Source organism: Ceratotherium simum, chromosome 37, assembly GCF_057802395.1.
Source record: "Ceratotherium simum simum isolate JZ-2026a chromosome 37, ASM5780239v1, whole genome shotgun sequence".
NCBI lineage: Eukaryota > Metazoa > Chordata > Mammalia > Perissodactyla > Rhinocerotidae > Ceratotherium > Ceratotherium simum.
The window spans coordinates 26,498,357-26,517,759 of record NC_141936.1 but is presented as its reverse complement, the minus strand read 5'-3'; the positions used below and the strand labels follow the sequence as shown (position 1 = coordinate 26,517,759).

The 19,403-nt window shown below is 34.9% G+C and overlaps 1 protein-coding gene across 2 annotated transcripts in view; it reads right to left on the bottom strand.

The window, feature by feature from the left end:
* The window catches only part of ERBB4 (erb-b2 receptor tyrosine kinase 4), a 1,114,653-nt gene that overhangs the window by 501,040 nt on the left and 594,210 nt on the right, over window positions 1-19,403 (bottom strand). For both annotated transcript variants that reach the window (XM_087424880.1, XM_087424879.1), the window contains exon 3: window positions 14,833-15,019. In XM_087424880.1, coding sequence (XP_087281006.1) covers window positions 14,833-15,019 — 187 coding nt within the window. The remainder of the gene's footprint in view (window positions 1-14,832; window positions 15,020-19,403) is intronic.

The following is a 19,403-nucleotide window of genomic DNA, read 5'->3' as shown; positions in this document are numbered from 1 at the left end:
TCAGCAAGTGAGGAGAGGTGAAAAATGTACTCTGTATTGTTTCTGCTTATTTAAAACTAAGTATGAAATATTTAAGCACCCAAATCCCATTCTTTATTGTATAATGGGGTTTTAAAAGAAAGCAATGATTATTGAGTTTCTGATACAATATAAAGGTAATCTCTGGGGAAATAAATTCTGAGCTGAACTGGTCGCTCTGCCTCTCAGGGACATTTGAATTCTTTGAGAGGAACAGAGAAATTAAGAAATGAACAACAATGAATAGCATTTGCTTGGCACCACTGAGAAACCTTGGCTTAAACTCAATATTTAAAACCAACTAAATTGGTTTCGTTGCTTAGCTCATGTTCTTTTTCTTTTTCTCCCTAAAAGTCATCCAAAGGTTTTTTTTTTTTTTTTTTTTTTTCCTGAGGTTTCACAACCTTAGCAGGGAAATAAAACAATTTATTAAAAGAATAATGGGTCTATCTTTAACGACACATAGCCAAATATAAATGCACATGGATACTATTACTTCAGCACATTGGTATCCCTATGCTGGGAAATAAATACACACTGAACAATTAAACCCTAATAGAGGTCCCTAGATAGCCACATGGAGTTGCATTTTTAATTCAGTGCTTGAACTTCAGTTCTCAAGTGTTCAGAATGCAAAAATGCAGTATCATTCTCTGCCTACTTGGAAGGGTTAACGTCATGTCATCACTTGTTCTAAGGAAGAAAGCTGAGTGCTAAAAATGTGACTCACACTTTTCCTCAGAATTTCTCCAGGAAGATAGGCAGCAGGTAGGTATTATCAAGTGATAAAAGAAAAGGAAAAAAAAATCCTAAGACAATTCATCTTTCATTTCAGAACTGAAAACTCAGTGCAAGAGGTATTAGGTGATTTATCTAAGGTACAAGTGGGATGAGAATATGAATCTTCTGGTTGCTAGTGAGAATAGGCTTTACTAAAATCAAATACATCTGTCAAAACAGAACCAATAAAGAACGCATCTTATATAGATGTGGCAAGAACTAACTAAGAAATTAATACTCAGACAGTGTTACTCCACTGAGAACTATGTAAAGAAGGGGTAGACAGGAAAAGAACTAACTCTATTTTGCGTTAAGCACCATGCTAGGCAGTTTGCCTGCATTTTTGCATTCAATTCTCATTTTCAGATGAGGAAACTGAGGCACGGCAGTTAAATGATTTTGACATTTCCCTTGTTGGTTGCAGTGCTGGTATGAAATTTCAAATGTATCAGGTTTCAAAACTCAGGTTCTTTCTACTATTTCATGCTGCTGGGACTAGAAGAGTGTAAGTTGGAAATATAGTTTTCATGATCTAGAAACATACCTTCTTATCTAGAGCACATGATCTAGATTTGAATTGTGATCATAAGTCAACGTTCTCAGGCAAAAGTTATACTTCCGGATCAAGAATTTTTCAATCATTTTACTTCTGAGCTCTATTTTTATCATTTGTCCCTTCCCAAAACTATTCCAGACTTTATGCCCAAATCTTGGAGTATGTCTTGAATACAACAAAAGCTACTTAATTCTCTGTGATTGTTTACATGTTTTCATGAGCTAAGTGCTAATCAGACAACTATAAACGGCACAGAGTTGGCTCTAACTTACACAAACACTATAGACAAGAATGGAGTTTACACTATGTTTGTCTTTTGTATCTCACTGATTTTATTGCACTTTTTTCAAAGGATTTATTCCACATTACAAACTAATTGGCTTAAACAGTCATTTGCAATTATAATTAGAAATGGTTTTCTTTATGAAAACCCATCATTTTACGGTTTATCTGCACATGCGAAATTTAGAAACACTATAGTTTTGAAGCTTTAGTTTCTATTAATTTCAAGGTTATATGTTACTATTTTTTCTTCATTAAAAATCTAAGATTTTGTGATTCAAAAGAAAATGTTTCAAAGTCTTCTCTGGTCCTGAATATCTCTTACTAAGTCATATTATAATGGACTAAAATGTAAATGAACTGAAAAGTTACACTAAATCTCTTCCTGATTTAAATTTAAATCAGACATCAGAACTGACACGAAATGGCTCAACAAATACTATTCATTTTTAAGTATTTTTCAATATTTTGTATTTAATAATCAACCATGTGTAATTTAAGAAGTCACTGCCCACAGTAATACATATTAAATACATGAAACAGTTGGATAGCTACTTAAATTACGCAAATGATTTTCAATAAACTCACAAAGGAGTTGATAACCTATCTTGTGACCTCTGATGTATTTATCTTATACAAGTGATAGTCAGATTTTCTTAATTTTTAAGAGGCGCTTGAGCCAAGACACTAATTCTTAATTTACCCTTTTCCCCTGAGCACCATAGGCCTGCATTTGAAGCATGATACAATTTTAATTGCAAAGATTTATCATTATGACATGTAATTTCTAACTACATGAAATGACAATGTAACGCATAGGTGTGAAATGCAGCCACACGTTCACTACGTGAAACGTAATAGCAATGACATAGGCCGCATCCCTGTTTCATTTCACCTTTCTACTCGTGCTATAGAAAGGACACAGCTACAGACATGCCGAGCACTACTTCCTCATCTTCTCCACCTTTTTCCTTGCAAAACACACTAAACAGTATTCTTTGAACAACACTATAAAGCCCATGTAAAATTTCATAGTATTTTGTAGGTAGTAGGTGAATTTGGATTACAATTGGGTCACACACGAACTCCAGAATTTATTTCATTTCTTTTTCTTCCCATTGGTGGATGAGAATGCAGACCTAAGCACATATGGATTGGCATATATATTTTTTAAATTCTTTAAATTGTTACTTCCTTCTGTCTAGTACCTTGAATAACATCACATTTTTGGAATAATATAGTAGAAAGAGCACTAGACTAAGACAAAGACAAAAAACCTTATCTTGATGAAACCCACAAATTCTAGAGCTAAATCAAAACGAAATAATACACACCCCCAATACAGTTATTTGTCTGTTCTTTTGAATTTTAGTGTTAATAAAGGAAAGGTCGTGAAGTCAGTTCCCAATTAGAGTATTTAATTTAATTCTGTTATACTCTATCATTTAGTTCCTAATATCTGTAGAAATAAACCTAAATAGCCTGTTAAACTGCTTCAGTAGCATAAGAAATAATTCAATCCATTCATGCAATCTGCATCTCTTATAGACGTATTTACTTTCTTAGGTAAGATGTCTACACTAACCAAAATCTCATTGAGAAATAACAAAGAAAGAATGCATTGAAGAGCTGACACCTGGACCATATGAGGCATTTCACAGATTCTCAACTCATTTGCACGTAGCAGAAGATGATAAGAGCTCAGTGTCATGTGATCTCCCTCCTCCTCAGAGTCTCTGTAGCATCGTGATAAAAGAAAAACCTGGCTTCAAATCTGAGCTCCATAAATTACTGTGCGCTCTGTGGCATGTGACTTAATATTTTAAAACTGCCGTTTCTTTATCTTCAAAATGGAAATAACCATAGTGAGCAACTAATTAATGGTTATTATAAGGATGAAGAGAGATAATGTTTGTAAGCCATTGACTTCTACTAGTAAATGCTTATTAATTATGGATAGTATTATTAATAGTAGTACATAAATCCTGGGCTCTATTATGCCATATAGATATTTTGTTTTCTAGATTTATTATGCTAAAAAGGGCAGGTGAACTCATTAAAATCAAAGACACAAAGACTGAAAGAATTCTGGTAATATGTATAGTTTAAAAACTAGCAGAATTTATAACAGGATTCTTGATGGGACATTACTAGATGTATAATTCTACACAATATAGAACCACTCCACTAAATACTAAAGCAGAATGTTTAGAGAATTTGGGAACAATTAAAATTAAAATATATTCATTATGTTTTTTGTCAATAATTGCCAGAATATGCTCACTAAATACATCAGTAAAAAAAGATCTAATTAAAATCTGAAGTCCCTTTACTTCATAGTAGATTGAAAATCAAAAATGTTCTTTCTGATATCAGCCTTTTCAGCATTATTGATACCACAAAATCAAACTCTAATTTGCATCACAGAGCAAATGAAATTGAGTAAATTGAATGGTCTCAGAGGGAAGAAAAAGGTTATGGATCAACATTTTTCTTCACTTTTCCCTGTAAATATTCCTCAAAATTGTTATGGTTGTTATGATTCAATAAAAACAATTTGACGTAGTCTACAATAGAATTATAGCTAGAAGATATAAAATATATTGCACAGAATGGGTCATAAAATATTAAGGGGGTGGTGGGAAAATAAAGAGCTAGAGTAACAGAGAAAAGCATTGTATTGAACTTCCAGGAAGACTGGCAAAGATACAAGTGAAAAGACCCTCTTTTCTCTATGACATTCTATAACAATCCTGAGATCCAGCTGATATGTATTACTAAGACAGTAAAGTTTAAGGGAAATTCCTAAAATAAGTGATTTTCTTTTACTATTATTTTTACTATATTTTTTACTATACTATATATTTTTTGAACTATATTTTCGTCTCTCTGACACTAGAGTCAATAAATCAGCTAAATCTCAGGGAAAAAAACAATAATTCAAATTTCCTGGTTAGTAACATTTATTACATCAAAAGGTGTTGAGCCATGCAAATTCTCATTCCCTGATAGATATGGATAAATGGAAAATTCCATTCATCATTTATGAAATATTGACCATTTCTATTACAACTTGTTTCATATAGTTCCACAGTACATTTTCACCATTACAGTAGCAGCTATTCTGCTATAATTCTAGGAAAATAATGAAGTTTCTTATATCTTAATTCTATTTACATATTACCATATTTTATCAATTGTAAAATGTATACATTTTTCAGATTTAATATCTCTAAAATCATGATTCTTGTAAAATCTTTTACAGTTATGTTTGGCTTTCACTTCTCTTTTTAGTGTGGTTTACACAGAACAAACAAAAAGTTTCTTAAAATTGATGTTGACTTAGATTTAATGAACTATGGTAGATATCTATTTGAGAAAACATATAGAGGAATTTATTTTGTGCATTATTTGTTATTAAATAAATGTTATGCTATGAAAAGAAACTTTCAACATGGCCTGGGGAGTTCTAAAGATATGAGCAGCGTCTATGCCAGAAATAATTCTCAACTGATTTTCAATATAGTTCCTCTGCCATAATAATAAGGATAATCTCCTATTCCTTACTTCTTTCTTTGAAGTCATTTAAGAAACAGACATTGGGACCTATTTATAATTAGATACTTATACTGTGGGAACTGCACGCAAGAGTGAAAATCTCATTTTTAAAAAGTCACATTTCTTTCAAACAGAAAATCTAAGTCATAACAACTAGCAGCTTAAAGCACATTAATAAGCAATGCATTCCATCCAGAATACAGCTGACTCAAATACAAAATATGGTTAGGTCCTAAATCATGTATGACATATTTTATATTTTACAATTTGATTATATAAGCCTAACATGCTTTCAATGATTGTAAAAATAGATTGTTTCTATTATTATCAAAAGCATACTTCTCAAATAATAATGAATAACGTTTACTTCAGGGACTGCATTTAACACTGTGTATGTAATTTATAATTCAGCTTTCAAAACCATCTTATAAATTGAAGGTTCTCATTACACTCATTTGACGATGAGGAAACCAAAGCTTAAAAAGTTGAATAACTTGTGACAGATCAGGATTTGAACAGAGGCAGTCTGGATCAAGAGCCCATGCTCTGATTCTCCATGCTATTCTGCTTGTAAACATCCTCACCTACCGTGCTGTGTTCAGTAAAATAAACAGTCCCTTCAGCGCTGCACTATCTGATATGATCGCCAATAGCCACACGTGGCTTTTTAAATTTAAATGAATTAAAATTAAATAAAATTAAAAATGCATTTTCTCAGTCACACTGGCCACATTTCAAATTCTCAATAGCCACATTTGGCTACTGACCACTCAACTGTGGTCACACAGATTGAATATTTCCATCATCCCAGAAAGATCTATTGGACAGTGCTGCTTCAGAGGGCAAAACAGATTAAAATGGAGTCCCTTGACCATAAAGTAATAATAATAATAATTGGGGAAATTACTTTCCTAATGCTTTCACACTGCATCTGGTGAGTAAATATTTGTCAGAAATATAATATTTACTGAGAGAAGACAGGTATGTAGAAATAATTTGGAATAGCTCATATCTCAGCACAATGTCTTGAATATACAAGTGGAACAAAACAAAGCTAACAAATATTTGAACTGACATCACTTTTCAAAAGAATCCTGAACTTTTACCAGTAAAATTGAGTCTATTAATAACAGTTTGTGAGTTACAGCTAAGAGTTCAGTAGCCTTGATTTTTAAAAAGCCATAGTTGAATCACAGTGGCTATAAAATTAGTCAACAGATATGATAACTTTTAAATCAAATCTAGTATTTACAGCATTGTCATTTTCTGTGTTTACCTGTATTTTATATCAACTCACCACTATTTCCCATACATCCATCCATGATGTATTCAAGTACCGTACAATTAAAATCAGAAGGTTCTTTCTCAAAATACAACCTTAAGACCTTCTGCTTAAGTTTTCATTGTTTACATTTACAGCAATTTTAATATTTCACTGACTATGGTCTCACCTGGAGAAATTCTTCTAAACATTTCTTAGGAATGACACAATATGAAGAGATGAGAAATATATCTAGACTCTAGAACAAGGTACGTCTTATTAGCCACAAGATCTGAGGCTTGGTTTCCTTAGTTGTAAAAATACAATAAAGATATTTTCCAGATTGGCATTACAAGGGTGAGTGTGAACCTGAAATCATTTTGTAAGGTGTAAAATACCATAAAAATATAGGATATTATAGTTACCATGCCTTTGGTAAGCCAGCCCTCATGGTCTAGTGGTTAAGATTCAGTGCTCGCACCGCCACGTTACAAGGTTTGTTTCTGGTCAGGGAACCACGGCACCCATCCAGTGGTTGTCATACTGTGGTGGCTGCGTGTTGCTGTGATGCTGAAAGCTATGCCACCGAGATTTCAAACACCAGCAGGGTCACCGTGCTGGTTTCAGCAGTTTCCAAACTAAGACAGAATAGGAAGAAGGATCTGGCCAACCACTCCTGAAAAGATTGACCATGAAAACCCCATGAAGAGCAGTGAAGCATTGTCTGACAGAGCAACAAAGACCAGGCAGGGTTCCACTCTGCTGTCCACAGGGTTTCTAGGAGTTGAAATGGACTGGATGGAACTAACAACAAAAATGCCTTTGCTAAACATCAGAGGAGAACAACATGTAGCCTAGTTTCTTACCTCTGACTGATGAAGAGTTTTAGGGTCTGCCAAGCATGGGGCTTTCTCCTCCAACTAAACTAGATGATAAATTTACACATATTTTAAATTGCAAGGAAGCTTATCAAAGCACCCATCTACTCTTCATTCCCTCTAGAATGCGGATTCAGGTTATTCTCAAATATTATTCACACTGCTTCTGTCACTGACTAATTGCCCCAAGGAACTCAAGAGAGGTTTCAGAAGCATGTAACTGTTTCTCCAAATTGTTTTTTTTTCATTTTTTATTATGTTAAGAGATGCAATCACCAACCACCCTGAACCAGACCTAGCCCCACCGCAAGAGCAGCTCTTGGGCAGATGAGCCGAGAGATGACCTAAAGTCGTGCTTTACCTAACATGCAACGTATGCGGAAACATGTTTTCCAGCTGAACCTGTGCAAGCAAATGCCCACCTCTCCCTTTTGAATATTCATCACCATCCAAAATAAAAGGCCGCTGCTGTCCCATGCTTGGAGAGAGTCACGACTTTGGAAATGATTCCACGTGGTCTTCTATTTGCTGCAAATAAACTCTACTTTGCGTGACAACTACTTCTGGTGGAGAGTCTTATTTTAACTCACCAGGAAGTGAACCCATTTCAGTTTGGTAACGCTTCTGGTCCTCTGATTTGATTTCAGCAAACCAGAATGTGCAATGATCCAATGATTCTGATCCCACATTGCTTGTGACTGGGAATGGACGCAAAGAATTTGCTAACTCTTTACAGTTGAGTGTCTATTGGCCCAACAAAGCTAATGCCCTGGGGTGAGGGTGAGGATGTGTATTCTGATATCTTCCCTCAGAGAGAAATCATGGGCTCATGGTGAACACAAATCATTTTCTGTTATTGCCTTTGGAACCCTGAGGAGCAAAGATTCTCCTCCATTTTCTAAATATCACAAGCAAATAAGCGCGTTCTTTCTCAGCAAATGAGCTTTAATAAGGGAATTTGTTGACCTTACATGTTTTCTTTCCTTAAAATATATATTCTTTCTCTTAGGGATGGGAACATACAGATCTTAGTGTATCTTAAGGACAACAAAGAAGAATGACAGAGGTTTCAAGTCCCAAGTAGGGAATTTTACTGAGAGACTCTTATAACGCTAGGTTTCCCCCAATTTTTTCTTAAAGTTGTTAACAGGGATTAAATCGAATGTAGTTCAGAGAGTGGGACTTCTTCAGGATCTCTGAACGGGACATAAATCAAAGAGGTTGCTTTCATGGTCTGAGTAGATTATCTTACCAATCATGACTAAAAATATGTTAGCTAGAGGAGAAGGGATGGCTTTATTCCCTGGAAATTCCGCTCTCCCATGTCTTATTTCTCCACAAACAGGCTCCTTTCTGATCAGTGGCACAGGAGGAGAAATTCCCATTTTACCTTCATTCAATTTCATAAATTCACTCATCAGTTGTCTAAAACCAAGAATAAGTTCCAGAAATTTGCTGAAATGGTGAATATAACTATCTGATCCCATATGTATAGTATTTCCTTTCAAATATATGTTTCTAGTTTGCCTACATACATAAATATATCAGTGTGATTTTCCTTCTTCTAGTTAATATACACTGACATGACAAGCAAACAATCTTCTTTAAGAACATTGATTAGAGTATCATTTCTAGAGATTGTAGATCTGATTTAAAAATTGATGCCTTCATAGGAATATGCCACTCTTCACTGATTTCATCTGACTCATAGGATGTTCACTAGGGGTTAGTTTTGATCAAATCATTTTCCAGGTAATTTATCCTTAAGCTGGGATTATTCTTGGCATCATTTATTTTTTCCGCAGATATCACAATATGCTGAGTAGTTTTTCTAATGTAAATATTAGTAGTGCCTTTGTCAAACCTTGTATTTAACAACAATCCCTGAACTCAGCTGGATGAACCCACTCAAACATTACTAAGACTTCTCACAGAGCAGTTGAAGAATGCTTAGCAACTCTAGTGTCAGAAAAAGAACTCAGAATGAATATGTCTCTTGTCTGGGTCAAGACAAATGTCAGGGCCAATGAAGGGTGAAACATGATGATGGGAATTTGAAATGAAGGGCCGGGGCAACAGGTGCTTGGCACAAGACACAGAAAGGCAGGAGAGAAGTGCTGTGAAGTACCAGAGACGCCATGAGACTGAGAGCAGACAAAGAAAAGCCTCAGGCTTCTCACTGCCAGAGAAATAGATCTCACACATCAAGTGGTTTCAAAGTAGTATCAGAAGAGATGCTGAAATTTGGAGCATCTTTTTTGTCTAAACAAGTCACTTTTCGAAGCCCCAGTGAAGCAACAGGAACCTATTTGAATATGCAGAAACAGGTACAACAGGTTTGTCAGTATGTTGACAGAAAGGGAAGCTAAAAATGAAACAATACAGAGAAAGAGGATAAAGGTTTCCTAAGCATCCTCAACGTGAAAGGTGCAGTGGTTGAAAAGTTCCCATTTTGTTACTTTAATGCTTATAACAACATTATGGGGTGGAATTTTCTTCTTGATTTTAAAGATCAAGAATCTCAGTCTCAGAGAGACACCCAGACTGTAAGCGGTGATCTGACATTTGAACAGAGATTTTTTTTTCTCATTCCACATCAATGTTCTTTGACATATATTCAGTCAATTACAGGTGACCTGTCCATTTCAATATTAGGTGATTTCTTTGACCATTACTGGATAATTCTGAAAAGATTTGAGAAATTTAAATGTTAAAAGTTACTGCATCACTTGAATGTACTTTTTAGTTAATAGCCTATGCACACTTGCAGGCAGACGTTCAGATGTTACATTGTTCAAATTTTACATCATTCAGATATTGTAGCTCCTGCACTAAGCATTTTATCTTATTTTTAGTCTACCAGAATTCACTAAACTTAATATATCCTTTACATTATAACTAAAGGCTCCCCAAAGTAACTTCAGCATTTTACTTTTTGTTTAAAATTTTTATTTGTCCATATCTCAAATAATAATCTAAATGAGATGACCCAATACACAGTTAACCAAACAATTAGACTATCCATAAAATATTAAATAAAGGCACTAATACAGGAATGTGCTGGTCTGAAAATAAGCAGAGTATTTAATTTTGGAAAACATAAATTGTAAATTTGTATCATCCCAAATTTTACCTACTCAAAGAAATGTTCTCGCAAATCATAAAATAAAAATTCAAATACTTAAGGTGAAATTTGGTGTGATAAATGCAAGTATGCATGTATTAAATTTGTACCTAGGTTATCATCATTATAAATACGATATGACTAGCAGAATAGCTACGAACTTAGATATTTCTCAAAGATTCCTGCATATATACAATATAACATAGATGAAATTGTGTAATATTATCCATTATTCCTAATAGGTGAAGTAATTTTATAAATTATAGAAAGGAGAAAATAATAGTGGTGTTTATGTCCCATATAATGAAACAAGCTTAATTTTGGCCAGATGACTAAATAAGTAGAAACTCACAGACTTAAGATTGTAAATATATTAAATGTTGGTTTGGATTTTGAAGAGGAATGTTAAAAGTTAGAAGGAGGTTGGTAAAAAAAAGGTTGAAGGAGCTGGTAAAAAAAATCAGCAGAGCATCGTCATTGGGAGTGATGAATAAGAACCACAGCCACACGCAAGTGACCTTAACAGAGGAAGTCATGTACTTCTCTCCAGCTAGGTACTCCTCTGATGGAGTAGTGTCACTCCCGATGGCCTTGAGATGATTATATGCCTGAAGGGACACACTGATAGAAGTATGGTCTCTCTTCTGACCAGAAAAGGATGACCCCGTGTGACAGGGCACCTCAAGGTTGGCAAGAGAATCTCCTTACTCCCTTTTAGATCGTGTGGCATATCCTGAGTCTAGGGATATGCCTTTTCTCCACGCTACCCCCCCTCACCCATAGTGGACCAGGGAAATGTCAGTGGCAGCAGTAAAACAAGTTTTTCTGTTTACCCAGAAAATATGTTTAAGTGTGTTTCTTGTCTTTGGACACAACCAAAATGAAAGTATCTAGGTAAGATCTGTAGTAACGTCTATACGCCAAGGAATAGCTTTCGGTGAGCATCAATCTAATTAATGAGAATATGTAAGGTAGAAGTTAATTTATATATGTGCAAGTAGTACCCAACCATTAACCCTTAAATATGACAGTCCTCATGTTAACCGAACATGCCTTTTACACAAAGAGTTTGCGGGAGGCAAATGTACTGGCATAAAAGCATGCTATTCCAACGTCAACACATCAAAAAGACTTCAAGAGAAACACACTAATTCCTTGGACTATAGATATTACCACAGATCTTATGTGGAGACTTTCACTTTTGGTTGTACCCAAAGATGAGACACAAGCATGTTTTCTGGCTAAACATAAAAACTTGTTTGATATACATATATGTATATATATGTGTGTGTGTGTATATATATATCACATATCAAAAAGCCTTGAAATGTTAACCTCAAAATTCATTGTTATAATGCTGTACGTACTTCTCATCCCCACAACTAGTAATTATTTAACTTATTTAAAAAGTCTCAATAGTAAAATTTTGCTTAAAAAGAAAATTCATCACGAATTTTTATTGTCTTTGTGATGGTTTACCATTATGCAAAGTTGGCATGAGACAAAATGGTGATACAGAAGAAAGATTATTCCCAATATCTCGATCATCTCTAAGCCCTTTTATACCCACACGTTTCTTTTCATCCTCATGCCAACTGAAGATGTATTTCTTGTTTTTCAATCAAGACCTATCTTTTCTCTGTTGCATTCCTTCCCTTCTCTCCAGGAGATGAAAAATAAATGAAAATGATTTGGATCAAGTAAGTGTGAAGAGGTTAACTGGATATTGTGCTACCATTTCTTGGTAACATATCTTTAATTAATTAGAACAGTATTTCTCAAATTTTAGTAGTAATCAGAATCACAGAGGGATCCTCAAAACACACATTGCTGGTCCCCACTCCCAGAGTTTCTCATCTATCAGGTGAGGCCCAAGGATCTGCACTTCTAATAAATATCTAGGTGAGGCTGATGTCACTGGTCCTTTAAGAACTGAGTTAAAAATTTAATCCACTATGGTAGTTAGGCAGTGAGGTATTTCCCCTATTATTACACAAGGTAAGTCTATAATTAGGGCCAGCCCTGTAGCCCTGCACTTAATATAACATTATTATTTTTTTTTAATTTTATCAGCTTGATTTTCATAGCACATAAATACACAACATAAAATAACAAAACACCAAAACCATCTCATCTGAAGTGAATTGAAATAGTTCCTTATTAATTTAATCAGGTTATCTAGAACATTTAGCTCTTTAAGTTATTACTATACAGCAAATTTTATCCCAAATTCCTCTTTATATGAACAGTTAGGGGCATCCTGTCCTTCCTCATATAGTCTTACCCACAAACACAATCATGTTTATTGTGTAAATTCTGATGAAAATTGGAGTTACACTATTGATCCGATTACCTAAATTAAGATCAATGATTCTAGACTATCTCACAGAATAATGTTGTCATGTAATTGTCTACCACCTAATAAATATATTAAAATATCTGGAAAATTTCCAAATTGTATAAATTTTCCATTTATTTTATTGTACTTTTCTTTAATTCATTACTCAAAAAATAAATTAATAATAATTCTTGAACAAACACTATTTTTCCTAAAAAATAAACTCATCCTTTTAATCTTTTATTAATTACCCATTTCTACTACTACACAAGAATATCATAATGCTTTCTGGTAGAGTAGGGACTCATATTTTGAACTAATAGTGTTATATTTTGGTATGGCACAAGTTAAAGAACTGTTACTATCATAAGTTACACGTGGTATGAGATCCCTCAACAGGTAAGGTATATTTAAATGTGGCATCATTTTGATTAAATAACTCTTTTTGATAAATGCAGAAATAAAGAAGAGAATTTTTTAAAGACTAATTTTCCATATGGAAAATTCTTTAAATAGCACATATTATGGAATAATAATATAATTCAAGTATTGTAAAAAGTTTGAAAAGAAATTTAATCATTTTTCTTTAATATAATCAGGGAAAAATCAGGAAGAAAACACAATGCTTCTTATGCAAGTTTTAAATAGATCTTATTATTTTTAGACTCTAATTTCAATCATTCAATTTTTCTCTATCTATTCCATTTCCAAAATTCTTCCTCCTATCATTATTTCCACGCAAGTAGCAATTTAGTCAAACATTCTGCTCCGCAGTAAAAAACTATCTTTGGAAGAAAAAATAGTAAAAATGTTGATGAAAGAATCTATAAATTCTGAACAATTTGCATTTACCACTATGTCATCAATTCTATACCAATCATGTCCAAAATAAATAACATAGTCAGTATGCATTTATTCACTCAAAATATCCCAAATTTAGCTCACATCTTGCTGATTATGAAGCTACATCAAACTTAAAACTATATATTTTATATCCACTATAAATAAAGGAAACAAATAATTTTAGTAACCTGACAATAGTAATCTTATTTTTACTTAATATTTTAGGGCAGTACCTCTAAAATATTTCATTTTTCAAGATCAAGAAACATTGTCACCGAGTGGACTCAAACACACATAAAATCACTACATATTTTGATTTAAAATATATAGATCATATTAATCTAGATTAAATTAATAGTTTAAACTCCTTTATCTCACTGTGAGATGATAATCAATTATTAATTAGCACACTTTGATTATAGGCATACATGACAAAATTCATGACTAGAAACTTTGTACCAAAAAGACTCCCACCATAGTCTTTATGAACTACGAACTATATGAACTGAAAAGGTATCAGTGGGATTGCAAGGACCAGCTTACAAAACAAATTCCTACAAAGTGGTTTCGGTTTTTTTGCAAGATGGTAATTTTAGGATGTAAACAATTACCTATCTCCAATCTTAGGCAGGAAAAATACTGATGATATTAAAGCATTCTGAGAAAGAATTACTGATGGCATTTAGTGAGTTACTGAATAAGAGAAATCAAAACTGAATTAATAAAGTAGATATGTTTTCCAAAAATAAAGGATTGTGCAGAAAACTAGATTAGCGGAACTAGATGTAACGGCTTGTGTATTTACTGAGCTCTAACAAGAGTGAAAGTAGAGGTGTTACTGCAGAGATTTGATGATATGGTCCACTGTTCACCTGAGACCACCAAACACAGCATTCTTAAACCTGCTTCCTATCTCGGTTTTCAGTCACTGAGCATTTCCTTAGAGTGTACTTCTGTTCAGCTGAGATACAGTATTACGGTATCCTTCAGACTGCACTTACAATATCTGTAAACAAAGCAAGGGCATCATAGGGCAGCATTTCCCATAAGATAAATACATAGTAGATTTTTAAATGCTTTAGTGTTTCTCAATGTAACACATATTGCAGTAACTATACACACACGTGTGTTCGTATGTCTATCACATTACATTGGTAAAGACAATATATTTGCTATTTTGGATATTTTCCTTACCTGTCAAATTCTTCAATCCAAGTTCTTGAAGTCCAAAGTTTCCATCTTTTCTGTAGTTTAAAAATATTGCCAAGGCGTATCGATCCTCATAAAGTTTTGTCCCACGAATGATGCGCAAATTCTCCAGAGGCAGGTAACGAAACTGGTTAAGAGCCACTAACACATAGCCTGTGACTTCTCGAATAGACTGAAAAGACACAGATAATTGCCTGTGTTAAAAAATTAAAGATTGCCAGTATGTTTATGTAGTCACTTAGACAAAAATGAGTTGTTTAATTCTAATTTTCAGCTTTTAATTTAATACACTGATTTCCACATTGTATAGTAAATAATTGCCTTGATATACAAGATCACAAAGGGATAGAATCTCATTTGAAGTATGAGTTGTATCTTTTTTTAAAGTCACGATGTGCTTTTGGTAAAATAATGGATTTTGTTTTATGGTGCATTCTTCATACCTGAGATTTTAATACAATTAAAGGGATAAAGATCTAATTCATTGACAGACTACCTACAATGAGGTAAGAACATATAACCATCGATCAAACTTTATATTAAAAAAGCAAATTGGTAAGTTTATCATAAATAAAACAAAGCTGCATGAGTTTGTAGACTGTGGGACAGATTTCAAACTGCTGTATTGGTGTTTAATGTTATATTTATCAAAGAATAGTTACCTTATTCATCTCTGAGGAACACGTATATAAACCGCTTATATTAAAGACTTATTATAGTCCCTAAGTTGATTACAAACACAATTTTTATTTTTACTCTCTATTGTTTAAATGTACTTGTCTATAATATGAGTTCATTACTTAAGTTTGTGAGAGATTTTAAAGCAAAAAAAAGTCACAAAAAAGCTTTAGGTTTGATCTAAAGTTATAGTTGTTCAGTAAAATGAATGAGATCATAATGACAGTTATGAACATTTGTGTTAAAATTTCTAAAAACTAAATATAATGCAAAAGTGCTAAAATATATGGTATTATTTCAATGTCAATTTCATGTTATTTTTAGACTGCCTAATTTCAGACGTTCCAGTACTCAGTCCGTGGTACTCTCTTCTTTATCCACTCTTATCCCTTGGTAATCCTATCCAGTTTCAAGGGTGATGGTCTCCAAATTTTACCTCCAAACTCTCCCGGAAACTCCAGACTCATATCCACCTGCCTACACTACATCTTCGCTTGGATGCCTAAAGACTCCTCAGACGCACCTATCCAAAACTGCCCACCTTCCTTCCCCATCCGTCCAGCAGCCTGTCTCATCTCAGTGGAGGTCAATCCATCTTTCCTGTTATTCAGGTCAAAGTCTTGGGGTCATTCTTGACTCTCTCACACACCAAACGCAATCCATCCTATTTGTTTTACCTTCAAAATGATCAAGAATTCAGCCACTTCTTGTGTCATCCACTGCCATCATCTGAGCCACCATCATTCCTCATCAAGATTACTCCAATAGGTCTCCCTGTTTCTACTCTTGATCCCTTATGGTGTAGTCTCAGTTAAGGCTAGCTCTGATCTTTGTAAATTTAAATCAAATCATCACACTTTAATTCTTAAAACCCTGAAATGTCTCCCAGGTCACTCAGAGTAATAGACAAAGTTCTTTCAATGATGAGTCAAAATCTATATCTGTGCTACCCAGTAGAGTAACCACTAGCCCTATGCAGCTGATTGAAATGCAGATGGTATGAACTGAGATGTGTTGTGAGTGTAAAATACATCTGTATTTCAAACATTACATGTTGAAATGATAACATTTTAGATAAATTGAGTTGTACAAAATATATTATTAAAGTTAATTTTTACCTGTTTCTGTTTACCTTTTTATTGTGGCTACATGAAATTTAAAATTATATTGTTATGGCTGTCATTATATTTCTATGGGACCGTGCTGCACCATATGATCGGGCCATCAGTTCTTTTGGTGACATCTCTTTAACTCTCCACCTCACCCATTCTATTCCAATGTCACTGGTCTCTTTGTTGCACTTCCAATATGCCAACTGTATTCCTACCTCAAGCTGCTCACTATACTCTTAAGGGCCTGAGTTTCCCTCTCTCTTGTTATCCGCTTAGCTAATCTCCTCACTGCCTTCAAGTTTTTCTCAAATCTCACCTTCTCAGTTGAGGCCAACCCTGATTGACCTATTTAACACTGCAACCCTGCCATCTTTCCCTGCTCTAATTTTCATTGTTTCTACAGTACTTCTCACCTTCTAATGTACTATATAGTTTATATATTTATTACATTTAGTATTTATAGCCTGTCTCTCCCTTTTCCAGAATATAAGCTCTACAAGGGCAAGCACTATGATTTTTTCGCTCATGTGTCCCATGTGCCCAGAACAGTGCTGGCATGTAGTAAGAAACCAACAAATATCTGTTGAGCACTCTGATTTTTCTCTGGCCACACCTTCACCATAAGGCAACGTCTGTGGAGTCAAGAGAAGTGCCCACCTGGAGCCTGCGCTCCTGTCTTCTAGATCAAGCTCCAAACCCCCATGATCCCAGAATTCCATGCCCAAATAGCGCCCAGCCCTCATCCAGGGCTTGTGATGTCATCTTTCCCGGTTCTCTCTCCAGACAGCAGACTGTGTCACCAATGTGCGTACACCGAGGAAGGATGGGTGGTCCAGGTGCAGATGTGTGAGGGAGAGTGTATGGGTCCTGGATGTGCGGGCTGGAGTGTCCATTCACTTGTGTGCAAGGCCTCTCACAATACCGACAGAACTGGGTGGAGGAGAGGTTGTAGGCTGGGGGCCACCTCTCTCCATGCCGCCACATTCCTGAGGAGGCCAACATTCTAACATTTCACCTGGCCCTCCAGGTTCTTATGAAGATATATCTGTCAGAGTGGGAGGATAGAATATATTTTATTTAACAGTATTTGTTTGATTTTTAATAAACAATGAGACATAAAATATGTAGGGCTCCATTTGTACTCTTGCCCCAGGTCCAGCAACTCTTAGGGATGCACACGCTACCACAGATTACCTAGGGGAGTAGAATCACAATGGAGCAAAGGTGGAGATGAAGAGGCAGGGGACATATAAACTCATGTCTGGCATCAGATTGGGAAGTCTGAACCACTATGGGCATTCCTGAGACACTGAGCATTTTGGATTAAAGACGTGAGTGCTTACCCTTTGAGTCCTTAGAAAAGAGACCAAAAACACAATCCAACATCATTTGGTCTAAAAAGTAAAATTGTATCATTCATTATAAAAATAATTTACCCTTTAACTTGTATACAATAATTTTCAAGTGCTCTAGGTTACAATGATAGCACTAAGATAAATGTTGGGTGGAGGATGTATTATAAACCTTTTGCCTAAAACATGTCATAATATCCATCATTCTTCCTAACAGCCTCCCATCAGCTCCAGCTCCAAGTAAAAATTGACTCTTCTTATCAAAAACTGTAAAAACCCATCAGATTATCACAGGATAGAGGAACACATTAGTGGGATTATCAGAGAAAACATAGATGAAGCACACCCAGAAAAGAAGAGCTTTATAAGCAAAGAATGTCAGTAGCATTTCTGCAGTGTGTATGAGAGGGATAAACTCTTTGTAGCTATTGATTGATAAAGATGTGCCACTTGACATGGCTTTTAGATTACACATTAGCAGAAGATGCAAAAACCTTGTAAATAATAAGGGCTCTAGTATAAGAAGTGAGATAGGTATGAGCCAAGAACAATGCTGAACACAGAGAAAGATCAACTAAGCACAGAAGAGGAAGCTCCAAGGGCCCTTAGCTACAAAAGAAAGTAAAATATTACTGAGAACATCTTTGCATTCACATATTATTTAATGTATTTATATTTGAATATAAAATACAAATACTTCTCATTCTGAAGTATGCATTTGTGGAGGATCAGACTTTGCCACCCCAAAATGTTTCTCTTTGGCTTGATTATTAGTATTATTATTTTTTTTTTTTTGAGGAAGATTGGCCCTGTGCTAACATCTGTTGCCAATCTTCCTCTTTTTCTTTTTTTCTCCCCAAAGCCCCAGTACATATTCGTGTATCATAGTTGTAGAGCTGTAGCTCTTCTATGTGGGATGCTGCCTCAGTAAGGCTTGATGAGCAGTGAGGAGGTCCACACCCAGGATCCAAACCACTGTACCCTGGGCCGCTGAAGCAGAATCGCAAACGTAACTGCTGCACCACTGGGCCTGCCCCTGGCTTGATTATTTTTGAGAACAAAAGACTCAGAAAGAAACTTTGACCTTCCACCTAACTGTCTAAAAGAATTTGAGATAGAAGGCCTGTTCCAGGAAGGAGCTATCATTATAGATAACTCTAATGTTAGACAGGGAGGAACCTAGTAAGGCTCATTAATGAAAGTCCTCCCCACAGTCTACTGTCTTTCCAAGGCATGGTCAACATTTGTGCCAAACATCTGCTTTTCCATCTCCATGTAAATTGCCTTTCTCCCCTTTGAAGTCCCAAACCACTACCCCCAACATCTTCCTTTGTCTTTAGCTGAAGTTGGTATTTAAGGTTGTGGCTTCAGCCATTTTGGTGAGTTACACAGTTTTTCTGGGTTTTTCCTATGT